This window comes from Sycon ciliatum, chromosome 6 (genome assembly GCF_964019385.1).
Source record: "Sycon ciliatum chromosome 6, ocSycCili1.1, whole genome shotgun sequence".
NCBI classification, from domain to species: domain Eukaryota; kingdom Metazoa; phylum Porifera; class Calcarea; order Leucosolenida; family Sycettidae; genus Sycon; species Sycon ciliatum.
This window is the reverse complement of record NC_088648.1, coordinates 10,582,567-10,605,465: the sequence shown is the minus strand read 5'-3', so window position 1 is coordinate 10,605,465 and position 22,899 is coordinate 10,582,567. Positions and strand designations below refer to the sequence as shown.

General features: G+C 50.6%; 2 protein-coding genes across 3 annotated transcripts in view; both read right to left on the bottom strand.

The window, feature by feature from the left end:
- Positions 1 to 2,802: 2,802 nt before the first annotated feature.
- LOC135820040 (uncharacterized protein K02A2.6-like) lies at positions 2,803 to 6,261 on the bottom strand. The gene has a single exon (XM_065333343.1). It carries the CDS (start codon positions 6,259 to 6,261, stop codon positions 2,803 to 2,805), a length of 3,459 nt encoding a protein of 1,152 aa, XP_065189415.1.
- Positions 6,262 to 17,503: 11,242 nt separating this feature from the next.
- Positions 17,504 to 22,899, bottom strand: part of LOC135819351 (uncharacterized) — a 38,175-nt gene continuing 32,779 nt past the window's right edge. For both annotated transcript variants that reach the window (XM_065332543.1, XM_065332544.1), the window contains exon 10: positions 17,504 to 18,524. The gene's annotated coding sequence lies outside the window, so the exon portion shown is untranslated. The remainder of the gene's footprint in view (positions 18,525 to 22,899) is intronic.

The following is a 22,899-nucleotide window of genomic DNA, read 5'->3' as shown; positions in this document are numbered from 1 at the left end:
GATTATATTCTTTCCCATAAAGTTGATATAATGATGCTGGCAGAGACTTTTTTATGAACCTCCGTTTCCGATGACATCCTACGCATACAGAATTACACCCTGGTCAGACGCGACAGGCCAACTCATGGCGGAGGCTTAGCAGCATATGTAAGAGATCATCTCCGAGCCTATCTCGATTGACGCACAACCTAAACGTCTCGAGAGAGTTTCACTTTACTAATCCCAACCAATCCAGTCACACAAGTAACTACAGTTAGTGATTCCAACTTACTTCTCAAATCCGTACCCTCATTCCCAAAGAGTTACTGGATACGAGCCAAGACAATGTACAACCTTTCTCTACCATCACAAAGGAATAATGACTGGCTGGCTGCCAGAGCAGGGGAAGTCAAGCCGAGAATGTCGCGTGCACTACGGACTGCACGATGGAACATGTAAACCTAGGAACGGCTATTCATGCACCGACTAGATCTATAGAGTAGAGGCAACGTGTACTAATGGTGAAACACAATGTCAGTAGGGGACAAGAGTAACTAGAGTCAGCTATGCACGACTAGACCAGGCCGAGTCATGACAGCAGTCATTACACTACAAGTGGTACATCGGGATGCAGATCACGACAGAGCCCGAATCGTGAAGGCTGACACCCAGGTAGAAGTGCTCATGTTAGAGGTCAGCGGGCAGCGTTCCAAGGTTCTCCTTGGTGGTGTGTACCGTCCTCCAGGCACTCCTGTGCAATTTTGGCAAGAATTGACGAATGCACTAGTCACACTGTCGTCTCCACACTTCCCACGTCACCTCTGGTCCTTGTCTGGTCATTGTTGGAGACTTCAATGTCGATGTAAGCTCCCGCGACAGCCCCCAGCTAAACAGCTTGCTGCTTTCGACATCAAGAACCAAGTGGACAGTCCTACCAGAGTTGGACCCCAGGGCAGCCAAACAACCCTGGATCTCGCTCTGGTGGGAGACGATCATGTGACCTCTTGTGTCGTAGTATCTTGTACAATCAGTGACCACTTCGCTGTGGCACTTGATTTGCGACTCACAACGTCCTGCACACCGACCGTGCGACGTGGCCGTAACATTGCAAGAATTGATATGGGTCAATTTGCACATGACCTTCTAAATAGCGACCTAGAGAACTTCTGCTTTGCGCGGACGGAAGATGAAATGTGGGATATGTGGCTGGAGAAACTTGTCGCTGTCTTGAACACTCATGCTCCTATCCGTCTACACCGCCCTAAAGCTCCTACTCGGAAATCCTTCCCCTGGAAGACGCCAGCTCTGTATGACCTAGTCCAGCGACGTGACGCGGCCCATCGACGGTGGAAAGCATCACCTGCAGACCCGGCTCTACGCAATGTCCTCACTTCTGCCCGAGACGAAGCCAAGCGTATGTCACGACATCTCCGAGCCACCTACTTTAGGGACCTTCTTGCTGCTAGTCAGGCCAACGCACGAAAAACCTGGCAGACTATCAACTACCTCAGCGGTCGTAACAAGCCCTCAGTTCCACCAGCCGTCAGGGTCTCACAGCTCAGTGACCAATTCAGCGGTGTTGTGTCAGACCCAACTAGACCACAACGCCTCTCAGCCCCATTGGGTCCTGTGGTGTCAGACAGAGTTTATTCACAACTAGCAAGGAGGACAACAAACGAAGAACAACATTCCAAGCAGTGTGCGAACACAAAAGGGAAGTGTGTACGAACACCAAGGAAAGTGTGTACGAGCGCATATGGAAGCAGGAGCTCTAGGCGGGTGCATACGGGGTGCGGGAGTTGCACCATATACGGAAGTATGCCATATACATCATGCCCCTCCTAAGATAAAAACGTACAAGTGTTTATCTAATCAACAAAAAATAATGTGAAAATTGCATGTGCGTAGCAAATGACATGTCGCGGAGCAGCAGCAACTTCCAACAGACTTGTAAAAGGGATAATTGCAAAAATTATATACATGAAGGTTTTCAACTGCGAAACAATGGGAATGACAATTGAATAGGTACAATGGACATCAACAACTGAACAGAGCGAGTGTTAATTGTACGATTGTCCACGCGTTGAAATAATGTTAAAGGGGACATTCTGTCGCCGGGGACGTTGGCTTGTTCGAGGTGGTACCTGAACAGTTGACTGTGGCGACGACTGAGTCACAGGGACTGCTTGTGGTGCAGCGTCGGGTACGGGAGACGATGCAGGCATGGCTGTTGAAGCTGGAGTAGGAGGACGGTACGGGCGGAGGTAGCGACGGTTGCGCCAATATACGCGTCCACTCGGTAGCTTGACGTAGTAGTCGCGGTGGTCACCGATAGCCACGACAACGCCGCGGGAAGACCACCGTTTTGTCTTCGGGTGCTGAATGTCAACGTGCGTCCCGATAGACAAGTGGGGAAGCTCTCGGTGAGGCTGACTGGGAGGCTGGTCTACTCGATCAACATCATTCATGTCAGATGCGGTGTCTTGCCAGTGGGAGTCGAACTGGCTCCATTGGGCGAGAACGAAGGAGACGAGTGGGCGACCATACAGTAACTGGGCAGGACTCTTTCCCGAAGTGCCAGGAGTATTGCGCCACTCGAGAAGGCCACGCTGGAAAGCATCGGTGTCTAGATTACCGTCATTGGTAGTCTTTTCCACCAGGTACTTCATTGCCTTTACGGCTGCTTCCGCATGTCCGTTCGACTGTGGGTAGTGAGGGGACGACTTGATATGACGGATTCCCCAGCGCTCGCAAAATTCAGCAAATCTGTGAGACGCAAACTGAGGACCGCCGTCCGTTGAAATGACCTGTGGTACGCCTACATCATTCTGGGAACCACCTGCGGAAATGACGGATGACGTCAGCTGACGTGGCTGAGTGACCAAGCTTGGCTATGCATGGCCATCCGGTTAAGCGGTCGACGAATACCAAATACTCGCAACCTTGGCAACTGAAAAGGTCAGCACTAACACTTTCGAATGGCAAAGTGGGCTTGCGGTCAGAAATGGGCGGTTCGGCAGACTGAGACGGCTGAAATTCACGGCATGCATCACAGCTGCGGACTAGCGTGTCTAACTCACTGTTCATTCCGGGCCAATACACTGTCTGACGAGCACGTCGTTTGGTACGGGTCAGACCTTGGTGGGCTGCGTGAAGGTCAATCAGCGTTGACGCACGCAGAGAGGCTGGGACGACTATGCGTAGACCTTTCAGGACTATGCCATTGTCGGTGGACAAATGTTCACGCACGTTCCAATACGCACGAAGAGGCTCGGGCAGCTGCTTTTGTGCTGAGGGAAATCCGTTCTGGATATACCCGAGTAGCATCTGGTAGTCAGGATCAGATGCTGCTGCGGCACGGAGCTTAGCGAACTGGAGACTCTGGGGACCATCTTGGAGTAGACAGATACGGATACTGCGGCAGGACAGTGCTGGATCTTCTCCAAGTTCATCATCACTAGTCGGGATTGATACAGGATGTCGTGAGAGGGCGTCTGCGAATACGTGCTCTGAACCCTTACGCCACGATGCTTTCACTTGATACGGACGAAGTTTCATGATCAATCGAAGTAGACGAGAGTTCTCAATCTGGTCAAGGGTGTAGCTGTTGATAATCGGTACAAGCGGACGATGGTCGGTGATTAGTGAGAACATTGCACCAGATAGATACAAGCAGCACTTGTGCACTGCCCAGACGACTGCGAGGCACTCGAGCTCGATTACAGCGTACCTTGTTTCAGCGTCAGATAAGAAACGACTTCCACACTGGATGAGGTGCCATTGCTGGTCATCATGCTGTTGCCATAGGGCAAATCCGAGGCCATTCTTCACAGATGCATCAGTCTCGAGACGGAGAGGCTTTCCAGGCTGGAAGAAAGCTAACACTGGTGACTCAGTCAGGATGGCTTTGACGGCTTCGAATGCTATGGTGTGCTGCTGATCCCAGGCGAACTCATTGCTGGTTTTCAGGAGTGGGCGAAGCGGCTCACTTAGTTCAGCAATGCGCGGTGTGAAGTCGCTGCATTGGTTGACCAAACCGAAGAATGAGCGGAGGTCAGTGCGGTTGCAGGGCACTTCGAACTGGCGAATGGCAGATGTCTTGCTACCATCAACGGCATAACCATCAGCATTGATGACGAATCCGCAGAACTGTACTTCACTAGCGCCGAATACAAACTTGTGTGGGCTGAGCGTAATGTGATGCTCGCGGGCACGGTGAAGGACGTCACGAACGTGGGTGACGTGGTCTTGAAAATCGACGTCATGTACTAGGCCGTCATCAACGACTTTGACGAAGTTAGCGAGGCGGTCAAATGCTGCGTCTGTGCGGCAGTTGAATTCGTCGCCTGCTGAGGACAGACCTTGAGGGTTGCGGCAATAGCGATACCGACCCCAGGGCGTGATGAATGTCGTGAGCGGCTTCGAGTCGTCGGACAGGGGTATTTGCCAGTACCCATGACGAGCGTCGAGTGTGGTGAAGAAACGGGCTTTACCAATAGCTGTCACGGCGTCACGCGGAGTACGAGCTGGGTGTGTTGGTCGGCAGACTTGGTCGTTGAGTTTACGCAAATCAACGGTGAGGCGCTTCTCGTTAGAAGACTTCTTATCTGCGATGACGATCGGGTGGCACCAGTCTGACGGTTCAGTGACTGGCTCAATAATTCCATTGATCACCATATCGTCCAGTTGAGATTTTATCTGGTCTCGGAATGCGAATGGGATTGCGCGGGCACCATTAACACGAGTTGGTGTGGCGTCAGATTGAAGCTTTATCTCCATGGGAGTACCAGCCATGGGCTTCAATTGGGAATCGTCAAATACATCAGCAAACTCTTGCATCAGCTGAGCCTTAACGTCAGCAATGTCTGCACTACTGGGTTCGGACTTCACACGGGAGATCCGCGGCCAGGACTCAGGGAGAATGCCAAGAGCACGGAGAGATTGGCATGACAGCAACGCCTCATCAAGGTCTTCATACACATGAAGTACCGTGGTGTGCTGGGCTGAGCCAATGGAGAGCGTGGCAGAAATCTTTCCCAGGCTAACCAGAGAGGTGCCGTTTGCTGCTGAAACAGTGTCGGAATCGACGGCAAGGTTCTCAGGGAAGCCACCTAGCTGGGAAAGATGTGCTGGCCCAATGGCGTCAACATCGCTGCCGGTGTCTGGAATCCATGTCATGGCTTCGGCGGTCGGTTCTGTGTTGAGCTGCGTGTGGACACTGAGTTCTAGACCATGTCGAACAGAGGCACGTTGCAACTTAAGTTGGCCGACTTTGCCGGATGCTGTTGGTTTGCCTTTGTGCGGGCACATGGACTGGAAATGTCCGACACGTTGACATCCGTTACATTTGCGTGACTTCGCAGGACATGTGCCTTTGGTGTGGGGACTGCGACCACAGCTGGGACACTTGTCACCGGCGGGCTTGTCTGGTGTAGACTTCATGGGAGCGGGCCGGCTCGCCTTCTGCTGTTTATAAGATGATTTCTTAGCTGCGTGCACGTGACCACTGGAGGGAATGCCAGAGGAAGTTTGGCAGGCTGCTTCCTCAGCACGGCAGAGCTTCACGGTTGCCTCCAGATCCAAGTTCTGGAGGGCCAGCAGCTTGTGACGCACGTCGTCCTCAAATACACCTGTCACAATGCGGTCACGTAGTATGTCGTTGTTGAATTTCAACAGGCCTGCCTTGCAGGGGTTGCACATCGCCTGGTTGCAGTTATGACATACTGAACACCCAGAAAAGTCACACGCGTGAAACAGTTCACGGAGGGCCGTATAAAAGGAGTCAAATGATTCCCCACGCTGCTGCCGTCTCTTGTAAAATTCGATTCGGTCGAGCAGCGGGTTCCTCTGCCGCCGGATGTACTGCTGGAGGACCGGGATGGCATCAGCAATGTCAGCGTCTTCCGGGAAGGCGATAATGCCTTCTCGGATGAAACGGCGAAGGTCCTCATCTAGGGCCTGGCGAAACGCTGACATACGTGTATGGCGGTCGTGGCTGGCGAGACATTGGCATTGCGCATAGTCACGCCAGGCCTCCTCCCAAGCGGTAAATTCTGCCATTGTGGCAGTAGATAACAATACTGGTCGTTCTGCGGACACAGACTTGGGTGCGGGTGGGGTTGTAGAACTAGTACTGGTCTGGTTGGACATCCTTTCCATCAGGGTCTGAAACTGCTGGTCTCGCAGTGCAGACGCCTGTGCCTGAGTTGTCAGGAGCTGCAGGAGCGTGGCGACGTCAGGCACTCCATTACCAGAAGGTGCTGCGGGATCGCTGCTCGCCATGCTGATCACAAATGCTCGTTGTGACAGCTCACACGACTACGTCCTACGAAATAAATTGAACAACACTCCTATCTAAAACGAACTAACAAACTAACTGCAGGGTAATCTAATCCAAATCCAACGGAGTGCTACACTGCTACTGGGCCAGGTAAGACACTACAAACTAGGTTGGTGTGGACAGAATGGAAACTACAGGACGAAATGTTCACTGCGCCATGTGGTGTCAGACAGAGTTTATTCACAACTAGCAAGGAGGACAACAAACGAAGAACAACATTCCAAGCAGTGTGCGAACACAAAAGGGAAGTGTGTACGAACACCAAGGAAAGTGTGTACGAGCGCATATGGAAGCAGGAGCTCTAGGCGGGTGCATACGGGGTGCGGGAGTTGCACCATATACGGAAGTATGCCATATACATCAGGTCCCACGAAGAAGGAATGCCTCGAAGAATTTGCTCCAGCAAGTGTGCAAGAGATCGCTAAGCTGCTCTCCAACATCGACGTGCGCAAAGCTGCAGGGAGCGACCAGGTTCCAGCTGCAATCCTCAAACACTGTTCTCCTGTCCTTGCACCGTCCCTCACCATACTAATCAATGCATCTCTGGCTTCTGGTGTTGTTCCTGCATCTCTGAAGATTGCGGATGTTCGTCCCCTCTTCAAGTCAGGCGACAATAGTCCACACGAGACTCTGTAAGTTCCTCTCCGAAAATTCCTTGTTCCCCGCAAACCAATTCGCATATCGCCCACTTCACACCACAGAAGATGCCCTGACATTGGCTGTAGACAGATATTTGGAGGGAGCGGATCAGCAGCACCATACAGGTCTTGTACTTGTCGATATGAGCAAGTCCTTCGATAAGGTCAAACACCAAATTTTGGTTTCAGATCTATTTCAGCTTGGTATTACCTCAACGGCGCTCAGGTAGTTCATGAGCTACCTAACTGACCGCCGTCAGCGAGTCGTCCTGAGCAATGGGCAGTCGTCCGCCCTCTCTCCCTGTGAGTGTGGTGTTCCTCAGGGAAGTGTGCTGGGTCCTCTTTTGTTCTCCATCTACACAATGGAAATAGAACAGATCACAGCTCCAGCCCACTCACAACTGTTTGCTGATGATATCCTGCTAGACGCCATCAGTCAATCTGTCGAATTCTTGAATTTAACCCTCTCCCGTTTGGTCTCCAACCTGGCCAACGTTCTGGAAGAAAGAGGCTTAATACTAAATCCCTCCAAAACCCACGTTCTGGCCTTTCATGCGTCTCGCAGGGAGCCCTTGTTACTTAATTAACATAGAATGCAATGGAAATCCCTAGCTCAGACCACAAATGCTCGATATCTAGGTCTACATCTCGACTCCCAGCTGCGGTGGGAGACTCAAGTTGGGACTATTACACGGAAGACCTCCCATAAACTGACGGCGCTGCGAGCCATTCGCTCCTGCCTAACTGAGCAACAAGCCCTGCTATTTTACAGATCGCTAATACTACCGGACATGTTATATGGATCTAATGCCTTCTTCTCGGTTCTCTCTGCGCACCAACGGCATCAGCTTTCGGTCCTCGACAAGCGATGTATCCGCTGCGTTGCCAACCAGCCATTCCCCTCCCACACAGATCCCATCTACACCCGTCTTGGCCTCATCCCCATCATCCAAAACGCCCACTGTAAACTCCGCCTCCTCATGCTTCGTATCCACACCGGCAGAATTAGTAATCTCCTGTCCAAGCGCCTACGTCGCCAGACTGAAGGTGTCACTCGGATCAATGATCCAAATGCGTATGTTGTCCCTGCAACCAGGCGAGTCTCTGGTGACTGTCGGCCGCTCGTTTCTGCCGTTAGATTATGGAACGCCCTGCCCCAAGAGTTCAAGTCCCTCCCCTGCCATAGATCATTCAAGAGACTTTTAAAGGGGAAGTTAAGGCAAAAATTAAAATTTCACCAGTTGTAGTCTTCGGGGTGCTGAGTCGAATGGTCTTGGTCCGAGAAAGCTGAGACGCTCCCTTCCTACTTGAATCCCAATCGAACTCGCGCACTTCCACCGAAACTGGGTGACTGCGCCCTAGTAGATGGGGATTTGTATGCAAAATGTCACTAAAAGCGCCATTTCGTTCTTATAAAAGCACGGATGACCGCGATTGGCCCATACATGTATGTTGTAGTCTTTTGGACGCTGAGTCGACTGGTTTTGGTCCGAAAAGGCTGCGATGCAGTGTTCCTCCTTTATTCCCAATCGAACAGGGTTGAACAAGCGGTCACGTGCTCCTGGGTGCCCAAATCACCTGGTCACCACGCCAGCAGGGTACAACTTTGACACCAAGGTTCAACTCGAGTGACAGGACTGCACCCAAAAAAGGTCAAACACGCTAGTAAGTTGTACCCTGCAGGCACGGTGACCAGGTGACTGGTGTACGCAGGAGCACGTGACCCCTTGTTCAACCTCGTTCGATTGGGAATAAAGGAGGAACGCTGCATCGCAGCCTTTTTGGACCAAAACCAATCGACTCAGCGTCCAAAAGACTACAACATACATGTGTGATAACTCGCTCGGACAGCGTTCCGGTTAGTCTCGCCCATGGCTGTGTCGTCTCTAACCCTCGGAACGTTTTGCGACAAGTATAGTCACGGCTGGCATAACGCAACTTCACCCAGTCCTAACCCAACACACACATAACCTACTGATCTCGTCAGAGCAGAGAATATGTTCCTGTTTGGAAGAAGAGCACCGAAAGAACCTCTCGCTAAAAGCAACAGCCTGCTATGATATAACACATTGTAGAAAACAGCAAGCAGGGGCAGTAGCGATAGTACTTGCTAAACATGCAGCTAAACTGCTACTTTGTCCTCTGCGCGGAACGGCGATCGGACACGCACACGCACACACATACAAGCACAGGCCTGCGTGATCTACATGTAGAAGCGGCGGTCATCATGATAACATAAATATGCAAAGTGTGAAAGAGTATTAGAAAGGGGCGAGACTAGACCCGGCGTCTAGACTGCAATAACCTGATTAAAAGCATTGCCAACCAAGTGGTCAAGTAGGTGCACTCACACTCATCCACACCTCACGTACTACTACTATATTGCGAATTCATAATTACATTGTATTGCACTTTCTACCGCAAGTGCACAGTCGTGCGCTTCATCTATTGAAAGCAGCCAAACCTATCATCAAGAGTACATAACTGTTCCAACTACGGAAGACATAGTGTGTCCACGTTCTACGCACAGTAGCTACCAGAAGTAAGTTACAAGTTACAAGCCCTCACTCCCGGGCTATGACATCTCCCCGCGCCTTCGAAAAGACTGCCACGTCCTCGTGGCGACAACATTCGGCTTACCGTCGTCTTCTCAACTGGGTTTGCATCCCATAGTACTGCGGTGGCCGGACGGTCCTCCCAGCTCGAGTCTGAACCGCAATCTGGGCTGGTTGTGGCGGTGGCTGGTTGACTGGTAGCGGGATCTGCACAACTGGTTGGCCGCCAACACCGTCCACGCCGCCATACGTCTCATGCTGGGCATCCTCATCAGAATCCCAATACAACAAGTCTGTAGGGTCCGGCACATACACATCAGCCGGGGGCGTTTCGACAGACTCAGCATCTTCAGGTTCCTCCACCTCACTCACAGCGTGAAGATGGTTAGGCCTTACTCTACATCGTTTTAGCCTGTTCACGTGCACAATCTGCACCTTGACACTGGCCGCTCGTGTATCTCTCACCCGATACACTACGTCTGACAACTTCGTTACTATTTCAAACGGCCCTTGCCAGAGCTTGGAGAACTTCGGAGTAGTCCCCACCGGAACTGCTGGTACCAACAAACATACCAGATCTCCTTCTGCGAATGAAACGGGTACTGCTCCCGAATCATGCAAGTGAGCTTGATGCTTGTGCACGGTTTCCAACTTCTTCCGCACAACTGCATGCACATGCGCTAGCCTTTGTCTCAAATCTCTGACGTAGCTAGGCTCGCATAAGCTGACCATCTCATCAGGTGGTAAGCCATAAGCGACATCCTGTGGCAGACACATCTGTCCACCGAACAGTAGATACGCAGGCGTGTAACCCGTACTCGCCTGAGGCGTGGCTCTGTAAGCCATCAAAACCGCCGGCAAATGCACATCCCAATCTCGCTGATGCACATCGACATAGTGAGAAATCATCTTCTCCAATGTCTGATTAAAACGCTCTACCAACCCATTTCCAGCAGGGTGATAAGCCGTCGTCCTGGTCTTTTTAATACCAAGCATTGAACAGACATCTCTGAACAATCTGGAGTCAAAGTTTTTGCCCTGGTCAGTGTGCACACTCTCCGGTGCTCCAAACCTTGCAACAAACTCACTCACAAACTTTGAAGCTATCGTGGATGCATCCATGCTTTTCAGCGGATACGCTTCAACCCATTTGGTAAAATAGTCAACAATTACCAAAATGTGCTTGTTGCCAGCATCTGTCTCTGGCAATCCGGGAATCAAATCCATTCCAACTCTCTCGAATGGATATCCCGACCAAGTGACCTCTAGTGGTGCGCCACTGCCACGCCCCACAGGCCTCGATCGTCGACTGCACGACGCACAACTACCAATCCAGTCTTCCACATCTCTCTTCATGCCATACCAGAAGAGCTTGGACTGAATCTGGTGATACGTTCTAGTCACACCTAAGTGACCTAGATGATCATGGTACTCACTCAGCACCTGACCGCGCAACGCAACTGGCACCAAAATTTGAAACTTTGTGCCCTCTCCTGCGTTCTCACTGTGCAAAACGCGACATATCACGTCCTCTCGCACCACAAGACATTTTCGTCCTCGGAAATAATGCCTCAGAGCCGGACTCACACCAGTCAAGTCAGGCGAAGATGACCCGGAGCTGAGCCACTCACTCAGCCGTGTCAATTCATGATCACGTTGCTGAGCATCAGCCCAATCAGCTGATGTCCAGTTTCGTCGCCGCACAAAGGGCGTAGGAAGGTCACTCTGGACCGACTCAGCATTCGCCACTGAGCTCCTTTCGTCTGATACCACAGCGATCACCTCATCAGGGACTGTGGTGCCACACCTCTGATCCTGCACTTGTCGAGACAAGCCATCAGCATTGGCATGGACTTTACCTTTCCGATAACGCACCTCGTAATCGAAATCACTCAGAAACTCAAGCCACCGCGCCACGATCTCACTTGGTTCTTTGAAACGGTTCAGGTATTTTAGTGCTTGATGGTCTGTGCGCACGACAAACCTTCGACCCAGCAAATAGCATCTGAAATGCCTAAATGCCCACACTAGTCCGAGGAGTTAACTCTTCGTCGAGCCATAATTCCTCTCTGCAGAGTTCAACCCTCTGCTTGCATACGCAATAGGTCGCTCCCGACCATCTGCGTCGGTCTGGGACAACACAGCTCCCAAACCATGGCCACTTGCGTCCACATCGACTACAAATGGGGGCGCATCGGTCTCAAACCTCGGATACGCCAACGTGGGTGCTGAAGACATCTTCTGTTTCAGCAATTGGAATGCGATCTCACACTCGCCATCCCATGAAAACCTCTGATTTTGCCTCGTCAGCTTCACCAGCGGGCGAGAAATGGATGCAAAATCCTTCACAAACCGTCGATAGTAGCCACAGAAACCCATAAAAGAACGCACCTCTGCTACGTTCTTTGGGCACCGCCACTCTGACACGGTCTCAATCTTGTCCGGATCGGTGCGCACACCATCCTTCGTGACAACATGACCCAAGAAATTGACTTCTGTCCTCAACAGATGACATTTCGAGGGTTTCAACCGAAGACCAGCCTCCAGTAGTCTTTGGAACACTGCTTCCAGTCGTTCCAAGTGTTCGTCAAACGTCTTTGAGAACACGATAATATCATCGAGGTATACCAGGCACATCTGCCACTGCAAACCTCGCAAAACGGCACTCATCAGCCGTTGAAATGAGCTCGGGCCATTGCACACACCAAATGGCATCACGTGGAACTCATAGTGCCCATCAGGCGTGGAAAATGCCGTCTTGGCCTTGTCTGCCTCGTCCATTGGCATCTGATGATACCCAGAGCACAGATCAAGCGTCGAGAAGTACATCGCACCGCCCAACGCGTCCAACGTATCATCAATACGCGGGAGTGGGTATGGATCTTTCACGGTTATCGCATTGACTCTCCGATAATCAACACAGAACCTCGTCGATCCGTCCTTCTTCCGCACCAACACAACTGGTGAAGACCATGGACTGACCGATTCTTCGATCACACCCTGTTCAAGCATGTCGTCAACCAACTTCCGACATGTTTCTCGCGAGCTCCAAGGCAATCTCCTTGCGGGCTCATAAACTGGACCATCACAGCTAGTCCTAATCTCGTGTTTCAACACGTCTGTCCGACCCAGCTCGGACATGTTCATAGCGAATACACATCTGTACTGCTCGACCAAGGTTCTGAGCCTAGCCAACTGCTCGGCCTCAACCACAGGCTGCTCGCTGTTGCCTGTATCAGGTGGGGAGCATGCCTCCCGGTTACCCTCCTGAGAGCAACAGCCATCAGGCATCGTACCACGACCACGCTGGTCAACGTCGGCCTCGTGTACTGCCTCATCATCCCTCATCGCGCAATGGTGTGACCGACCATCGTCATCACCACCACCGGTTTCAAGCAGCCTCTTCCCGCCTGGAGAGCGCTTCCCTGCGCCGGGACCACCATCGGGGTTCCCCACTCGCAGTACAGACCACAAGTCCTGGTTAGCCCCGTAGCTACACCAGTCATTCGCCTCGTCCAACTCTTCACTACCGTCCACCACAGTTGCAACTGCACACAGCTTGCCAATCTGGGCTCTCTTGGGCAGAGTGATTTGTTCCGCCGTGCAATTCATCAATCGCACGGGAACACGATTTTCTTGTGGCCGCACAACACACTTTGCCACCAAGAGACCAGGGTCGCTCGCAGTCCCACAATCTGGTTCCGTGAACCCCAACTCTGGCATCCCATCGAATGCAAGAGTGTCCACCACAGCCGCCACGGTCATCTCGTGGTGTGGTGGGAGAACAATCTTCTCCTGCAAGCGGAGCGGAGCCTCATCTGCACCACCCCCTCGCCTTTCTTCGACCTTGAAACATAGCTTGCCATTCGTAGAGGTTATGTTACAGGGAATGCTGGACAGCACATCACGTCCCAGCACACATGGAAATCGTAGCCCATCGACTACCCGCATTTCCGGCGAACAAACACATCCTTGAACGCCAAGGTGAACAACCACTTTTCCGTTCACCACCAGAGGCTTACCATCTGCCCCGCAAAACTTCAACCCAGGCGCATCCGCCGTGAGTCGATCTGGATCGTAGCCCAGCTTCCTGGCTAGCCTGATCCGCAAATACTAAGCTTACAGCCGCTCCAGTATCTACCAGCATCTCCACTGACAACCCATCGATTGTCCCCGTGGTCAACATCCCCGTTCCAGAGTCGCATCCGACCATAGGAATGGATTGTTCGACAGCACGCTCATCAGGTGCTGCCGGATCACACTCTCGACCCAAAGAAATGGTCTGACCAGGCGCGTGGGCACAGCGTATTCAACCGCTGTAACCCTGACCGCCGTGTGAACATGCCAAGCGACCACCGTCGCATCAGGTTTCCCGATCCCACGCCTGACTCGCGACATCTCGCGGAGCCTCGTGCGCCATCCGGATTCCCGTTAATCACACATTTAGCCAAGCCGACCAGTGCAAGCCGCATCATGCATGCCTCTCAACATCATGCCATGATTCCTCGCGCACAAGGCCGCCAATAGTTCACCCTAATCACTCCGGCTGGCATCCCAGCCTGAGGACTAGACCAAACAGACTAGAGAGATACGACACATCCATACCCCTCCTTACGAACTGTATGCCCATCATGCAGCATGCTATTCTCATCACAAAAGGCAGCTCAGTCATCACTGCGCCATGCCTATCGAGCACAACAGAGAACAAACCTCTTTATTCCCTGGTGGAGGCCAGTTCCCGCACCCACAACAACACAACCAGTAGTGAGGCAGGATACATTGAACATCTTCAATATACTTATGCTGCGCTTGCACCGTCTACAAGCGCCTGGCCGAGATCTTTGTGCCTCTTCTAGGAATGGTGAACTTTGTTGCCTCGTTCTTGCCAGCCATCCTGGTCACAGCACCACTTGTGATAACTCGCTCGGACAGCGTTCCGGTTAGTCTCACCCATGGCTGTGTCGTCTCTAACCCTCGGAACGTTTTGCGACAAGTATAGTCACGGCTGGCATAACGCAACTTCACCCAGTCCTAACCCAACACACACATAACCTACTGATCTCGTCAGAGCAGAGAATATGTTCCTGTTTGGAAGAAGAGCACCGAAAGAACCTCTCGCTAAAAGCAACAGCCTGCTATGATATAACACATTGTAGAAAACAGCAAGCAGGGGCAGTAGCGATAGTACTTGCTAAACATGCAGCTAAACTGCTACTTTGTCCTCTGCGCGGAACGGCGATCGGACACGCACACGCACACACATACAAGCACAGGCCTGCGTGATCTACATGTAGAAGCGGCGGTCATCATGATAACATAAATATGCAAAGTGTGAAAGAGTATTAGAAAGGGGCGAGACTAGACCCGGCGTCTAGACTGCAATAACCTGATTAAAAGCATTGCCAACCAAGTGGTCAAGTAGGTGCACTCACACTCATCCACACCTCGCGTACTACTACTATATTGCGAATTCATAATTACATTGTATTGCACTTTCTACCGCAAGTGCACAGTCGTGCGCTTCATCTATTGAAAGCAGCCAAACCTATCATCAAGAGTACATAACTGTTCCAACTACGGAAGACATAGTGTGTCCACGTTCTACGCACAGTAGCTACCAGAAGTAAGTTACAAGTTACAAGCCCTCACTCCCGGGCTATGACACATGTATGGGCCAATCGCGGTCATCCATACTTTTATAAGAACGAAATGGCGCTTTTAGTGACATTTTGCATACAAATCGCCATCTAGTAGGGCGCAGTCACCCAGTTTCGGTGGAAGTGCGCGAGTTCGATTGGGATTCAAGTAGGAAGGGAGCGTCTCAGCTTCCTCGGACCACGACCATTCGACTCAGCACCCCGAAGACTACAACTGGTGAAATTTTAATTTTTGCCCCTTTAAAGGGGAAGTATACCCTAAAATCAAATTTTCACCAGTTGTAGTCTTCGGGGTGCTGCGTCGAATGGTCTTGGTCCGAGGAAGCTGAGACGCTCCCTTCCTACTTGAATCCCAATCGAACTCGCGCACTTCCACCGAAACTGGGTGACTGCGCCCTACTAGATGGGGATTTGTATGCAAAATGTCACTAAAAGCGCCATTTCGTTCTTATAAAAGCACGGATGACCGCGATTGGCCCATATGTTGTAGTCTTTTGGACGCTGAGTCGACTGGTTTTGGTCCGGAAAGGCTGCGATGCAGCGTTCCTCCTTTATTCCCAATCGAACATGGTTGAACAAGCGGTCACGTGCTCCTGCGTACACCAGTCAGCTGGTCACCGTGCCTGCAGGGTACAACTTACTAGCCTGTTTGACCTTTTTTGGGTGCAGTCCTGTCACTCGAGTTGAACTCGAGTTGAACCTTGGTGTGAAAGTTGTCGCCTGCTGGCGCGGTGACCAGGTGATTTGGGCACCCAGGAGCACGTGACCGCTTGTTCAACCATGTTCGATTGGGAATAAAGGAGGAACGCTGCATCGCAGCCTTTTCGGACCAAAACCAGTCGACTCAGCGTCCAAAAGACTACAACATATGGGTCAATCGCGGTCATCCGTGCTTTTATAAGAACGAAATGGCGCTTTTAGTGACATTTTGCATACAAATCCCCATCTCGTGGGGCGCAGTCACCCAGTTTCGGTGGAAGTGCGCGAGTTCGATTGGGATTCAAGTAGGAAGGGAGCGTCGCAGCTTCCTCGGACCAAGACCATTCGACTCAGCACCCAGAAGACTACAACTGGTGAAAATTTGATTTTAGGGTATACTTCCCCTTTAAAGGTTTATTTTTATGGCTAGCCAGGATCTAGGCTTGGACTTGGAGTCGTGATTTTTTCTTTTTCGTTATGTTTGTCTTTTGTTCTTTTTTCCTTTTTCTCTCGTACTTCTTCTTCTTTTGTCCTTTTTCCCTTTCTCTTTTTCTTTTTGAGTATTTGCAGTCTGTGTTTTCTGTGTTTTTCTCTTTTTCGTGGAGGCTTGCTTGTTGTGTATCCTTGGCTTTTGGCCGTTACTTTATCGCCATCATCAGTATAGATGTTGGTAGTAGTGAGTGACAGTGTCGGTAGTACGGACTTGGCTGATGCCGTTAGTAGTAGCAAAGCATTCGGCATCATCCTTCTTGGCTTCAGCGCCAACGCCGAACGGCTTCATCCGCTCCACTGCCCAATGACGAAGAAGACACGGTTTCTAGCCTGGCGGTCAGAGCGCAGCCGCACTACCCTAGCACCGGACCCACTCAGCCGTAGACGTCTAGACTGAATCCTTCAAAGACAAGACAGTGTTCCCTATCATCACGGTGGCAGCTGGGCAAGAGTTATTATTAGGCATGTACATCTACATCAGGGAGTCGCAAAATAAGGTGTTGTTTTTGATTTTAGTTGGATTCGATGACCAAAACGGACAAATGATAATGTATCCAATAACAATGGGGTCAATCCTTGATGCACATGTACATGTACATACTAATGTAGTTGCAGTGTTGTAGCCAGCTTGGCTTGAAGAGCGCTAGCGCTATAGCGGTCCCTGGCTTAGTTCTCGCAACACTCCTTCATGATACGGAGTGCATTACAGCTGGGAAGGTGATGGCCCACTGGAATATTCGCTGCACTGGTTCATGGTAGATCTACTGTTGTCTGGAGCAATGAACCAGGACAGTAGTCTACTCTTAGATCACGGTACATGCACACTCATGCACGCAAACACACACACACACACACACACACACACACACACAGTGACACACAAACACACACACACACACACACACACCACGCAATACACACAAGCCACACAAGACAAGACAGAACGATTCCATTCCGCTCTCGCCAGGATAGTGAAGGCAAAAACACAGATGCATCTTTGTCCACATCCAGTGGCAACATCTGCTGTCCGAGAAAGGGCCATGCTCAGCTATTATCATCACACCGCGGCACATACAAACGAATGCAACTATCCGTGCACACACAGCCACAAGACGTTCTCAGGCACATCCATCACCGCACACGTCTTTTTAAATGTCAATCATGATTGTTTAAAAAATATGATTCGAAAAGGAAAAAAAGAAGGAAAACTCCTACTAGTAGTAGTTCATTCAATGAATACAAGGATCTAAATTTGGAACTTGAATAGGGAAAAAAACATCTTGCATCATCTTGCATGAGCGTACATGTGCATGTGCAGTGTGTGGCAAAGGCACAAACAGGCATACAATACTATGAATGCGGCGGCGAGGCAGACTTGGAAAAGCAAGCTGAGCGAAGGAAAGCAGGCAACCGCGACTGGCGAAAAAGTGAACAGCATCAAAAAAAAGTGAACAGAAAGCCGCGGTGGCAAGCCATGCATGAGAAACTGCGGCAAACAGTACATTGGGTCCTCTAGGGAGAGTTCTTGAAAAAGTCCTTCTAAAAAATATTTCAAAAAAGCTAGCAAACGAGGCATTGGAATACATTGTGCACGTCAAAAATTGGCACTTGACCACAGAGCACACTGCTTTAAGTGGGGCAAGACAATGATATTAAAAGAAGAAAGCCAGCTGAAACTTGAAATATGTTGCCAACGTAGGGCTATGCAAGGCCAGACAATGCCAGGCAGGGCAACACAAGGCAGAACACTGCAATGCAGAAAAACTGGGAAGCTACTTCGAGTACACAGCACACTGCAGAACAACACAGCGTAAGAAGATCGTCCACCAGTCAAGGCAAGACACACATGCAGAGCTGCAATCGCAGAAAGTCCAAATGCCAAAGCACAGCAAACGTGTAACGCAGTCGAATCGAAGAAAAGTAAAACACACTGCAGTTCAGGTTGAGTCTCTCAATAAAGAATCATGGGCAGAATGAGTGAAGTCAACAAAATGCAGCATGAAAGTAAGAAAAACATGCAGAGACCGCTTTCAAAACAAATTCATGAAATAGCATACTGGAGTCTTGTTTGGAAGAATATTGTTGCAAGCTCACTGGCTAGGTGCAAGCTGGTGAAAGTGATTGTGACGCTGCGGTATGGCAAACAGACGGTGTGGTCAGCAACCTGGGACAGAGGCAACAAAAGCGGTTCACATCCATTCCGCAACACGCACACCCACACACAAACAAACACACACACACACACACACACACACACACACATACACACACACACACACACACACACACATGTACACATGCATGTACGGACACATACAACCACAGAAACGTCACACGTGATCTTCAACAACATGTGGAGGCAAGTACGTGTGGATGTACATGCGTACCGACACCTCAGACTCAGACATGCCCATCGCGGAAGCGATGATAGCAAACAAGCTATGTTAGACAAAGCAACATGTGCTGAGATTGCACCATTCAACAGCTTGCAAGGCTGATGAATTGACCACCACTAATTTTAGCCTGGTCGACACCACACGGCTGATTGAAGAGTCGATTTCCAATCGTACACGCCTACAAGCACATGCACACAATCTCACGCACTCGTATGTGCATGCACGCTAACAGTGAAAATCCCCTGGCGTCAAGTGTCTGTTGCATCCAGATACTACGCAATCCGCTCTGCCTGCAAGACTAAGTGCACATCTCAAGTGAATCAGAAATGACACGGAGAACCCAAATTTGGCACCCACAAACAACATTTCTGTTGGGCAGGTCACGCCTCAGTATTCTGTACTCAGGAATGTTAGACATAAATGCTACATTTCACCAGCCCTAAAATGTATCAATATGTGAATACAAAATGACGGCTTTGAGCAGCAAAGCCAAGTTAGCCCACGCATGCACGTGTTTTGTCACGGTTCGTCACGCGGCACATGAATAAAAAATATTTTTTTCCGAAAATGGTGGATGAAAAAATAAATCTTGCGTGGCCGCTTTGCCCTGCCTCGTGTCCAGGTGTCAGCAAAGCAACTTCCTTGTCAACAATTTCTGTCATCCAGTTAGCCAAAGTGACTCAAGGTTGTGTTTTCTCCGTTTTCTCCTTTGTCTCTCCGCCAAGCTGTACAAGAGTATTAGTTGTGCTAGTCTGCGTAGACAAGCGCTGACTCGTGTGAGCTGGAAGCGCTTGAAAATTCACAACTTCAAACAGCGATCGATCGCGCTTGGTTGAAATATTTATTTGTTGCGTGGGCAGATAGAGTAGTGAATTTCCTGAAGTTCATGAGGCCAAGCAAGAACTACTCGAAGCAGAGGACCAGTTATTTAGGCCTCGACATGGCGAGTGGCGTTGACGCCAACTCAGAAATGGCTGTGATTACCTGTCAAAAAATCTAGCCAAAGAAGTAGACAAGGAGCAGAGGCATTTACATGGACAACGGACGATGGTGGTTTGCAACATGCTACTACTGCTGGAGCGACGTTGAGTGCAGGGACGATCGTTGATCATCTACGTATCAGGTGTGGTTGTCAAACGCTTGTGGCCTTTGATGTGGATATGAAGATTTTATGCCCACTGTGCGTTCGTTATGCACCACATCTGCTGTGCACGTGGCATTACCCTATCTCAGGGAGAAATCATCAACCCAGTCATTCTGGGTAAAACTATTCCTGATAGCTGTGCAGGCCAGCACAAGAACCAGTACGCTGCACTTAACAAGGTGCTTATGTTCGTGTGCTTGATGGTCAATGGAATGAGTTCAACTGAAAGCAACGGTTTCGCAGGTCTTCGACAACCTCAGCAAGGTGGTCGGCCAGCAACAGTGGTGACGGTACTTGGCATAGAAGTCGACAGCGAGGACCAGGTGATGCGGCTACCTGACAAGAAGTTATTTGCCTTTCTAGCGGCTTTGAGTGAGTAGTCCACGCGCACTAGCTACACAACGCGGAAACTGCTGTCGCTGATCGGAACCTTGTCCTTGCCGCAAAGGTGGTTCCTCCTGGCAGGACCTTCATCTGGCGGCAACTCCTGGATCTTAGCTGGACAACTCTCTCAGTCTCTTCAGTCAGTAGTCAACATCAACACAAAAGCTCACTTGGACATCGAATGGTCGCGCTCCTTTGTCGCAAACTGGAATGGCCAATCCTTCTTCTACGATGTCGAGTTTTCAAAGTCCCCTGACCTTGAGCTATTCACGGATGCCTCTGATGTTGGCTTCTGCGGTTTCTATCAAGGACAATCGTTTTTGGGGCAACGGGCCGCTGAGATGCAGCAGGAACCTATTGTGATTACTCGCTTCCGAGAACTGGCTTCCACAGCCAACCAGTGCCTGGTGCCAACTCCTCCGCTGAACTCGCCGCTCTGATTGCTGCCAGCAATGATCTCATGAGCGACTCAGACCTTTAAGCCCGGTATTTGCGCACACATAATCTGATGTACCCAGTTTCGGCTATGGCCGAGTTCCGGTCCCTGACCGCTACTGCCGGCAGCTCACGGCCAGTGTTTGTGTTCGTCGACGGCGGCTACTTCTCCCGAGTTTTCTCGACTAGGATCCTCAACTGCAACCGGGTGAGCTCCCATTCTGTGCGCATTGGCGGGGCCACACTCATGGCTCACCGGAGTACAAGTGTCTGTGAAGCAGCCATATGCCGTGCAGACTGCTGGCGAAGTGCAGCATCCGATCACTATGTCAGGCGTGCAGCCGGTATACCCTCTGTGCAATGGCTAGCAGCAAAGACTGGAACAGCCCACGCCCATGTGGTGTTGAGAACAGAAGTGAGGTACATTTGTAGTGTTGTACAGTGTTGTGCCTTCCGCTTGTTGTGCAGTCCTTGTGCCGGTGTGGCTCTGTGGGTATCAATTAGGGGTTTGCCATGGTTACTTGCAGGAAGTTATGCTAATGAGCGATGCCGTGAGAAATGCTTGGTCGTAAACACTGGTTTTTGGGAGGGTCAAATGCATTTGCCTCTCAGTGTTGTGCTGTACTGTCTCAGTGTTGTGACACCTGTATGTTGTTGTGTGGTTGACCCGCCGGTTTGAGGCATGGGTGGTCAACTGTGTATGTTGTATCGGTGTGTTCCCGTTTGAAGTTGCCGGGCCACCATGTGGTTGACCCGCCGAAAATGGAGGCATGGGTGGTCAACTGTGTCTATTGTATCGGTGTGTTCCCGTTTGAAGTTGCCGGGCCACCATGTGGTTGACCCGCCGAAAATGGAGGCATGGGTGGTCAACTGTGTCTATTGTATCGGTGTGTTCCCGTTTGAAGTTGCCGGGCCACCATGTGGTTGACCCGCCGAAAATGGAGGCATGGGTGGTCAACTGTGTATGTTGTATCGGTGTGTTCCCGTTTGAAGTTGCCGGGCCACCATGTGGTTGACCCGCCGAAAATGGAGGCATGGGTGGTCAACCGTGTATGTGTATCATTGAAGTTGCAATACGTACATTGCTGTGACTCGCCCGATTGCTGTTGCCGGGCACCTACGCATTTATTTGCCTACTTGTGAAGAGATATCTCTTCTGGTTTATTGCATAATTCTTGGCTCAATGTTATCCACGGTGTCGCTCGATGCAAAGTCTCGTAAATATTTATCAGACAAAATTGAAGAAAAAAACTATGGCAAACCCCACTTCCTTGTATTCTATCTGTTTTGGTGTACATGTGTCCACGTTTTGTACGTTTGGCACGCACATGCGTGCGTGTGTATGTGAGAGTGTGTCTGGATAAATGTGCATATTGATGTTTTGGTTGTTTTAAGTTTTATTGTGTGTATGCGTGCATGCATGTGGGTTAAATGACGGCTTTGAGCAGCAAAGCCAAGTTAGCCCACGCATGCACGTGTTTTGTCACGGTTCGTCACGCGGCACATGAATAAAAAATATTTTTTTCCGAAAATGGTGGATGAAAAAATAAATCTTGCGTGGCCGCTTTGCCCTGCCTCGTGTCCAGGTGTCAGCAAAGCAACTTCCTTGTCAACAATTTCTGTCATCCAGTTAGCCAAAGTGACTCAAGGTTGTGTTTTCTCCCCTCCCTCCCTCCCTTTAGACATGACACGTCGGTATCTTGTGCCACATGACGAGGCCCCAAGGAGGGTCAAATGCATTTGCCTCTCAGTGTTGTGCTGTACTGTCTCAGTGTTGTGACACCTGTATGTTATTGTGTGGTTGACCCGCCGGTTTGAGGCATGGGTGGTCAACTGTGTATGTTGTATCGGTGTGTTCCCGTTTGAAGTTGCCGGGCCACCATGTGGTTGACCCGCCGAAAATGGAGGCATGGGTGGTCAACTGTGTCTATTGTATCAGTGTGTTCCCGTTTGAAGTTGCCGGGCCACCATGTGGTTGACCCGCCGAAAATGGAGGCATGGGTGGTCAACTGTGTCTATTGTATCGGTGTGTTCCCGTTTGAAGTTGCCGGGCCACCATGTGGTTGACCCGCCGAAAATGGAGGCATGGGTGGTCAACTGTGTATGTTGTATCGGTGTGTTCCCGTTTGAAGTTGCCGGGCCACCATGTGGTTGACCCGCCGAAAATGGAGGCATGGGTG

Bases quoted from the DNA above. Each gene is read 5' to 3' on its own strand.
- LOC135820040 (XM_065333343.1), bottom strand. From the start codon at position 6,261: ATGGCGAGCAGCGATCCCGCAGCACCTTCTGGTAATGGAGTGCCTGAC.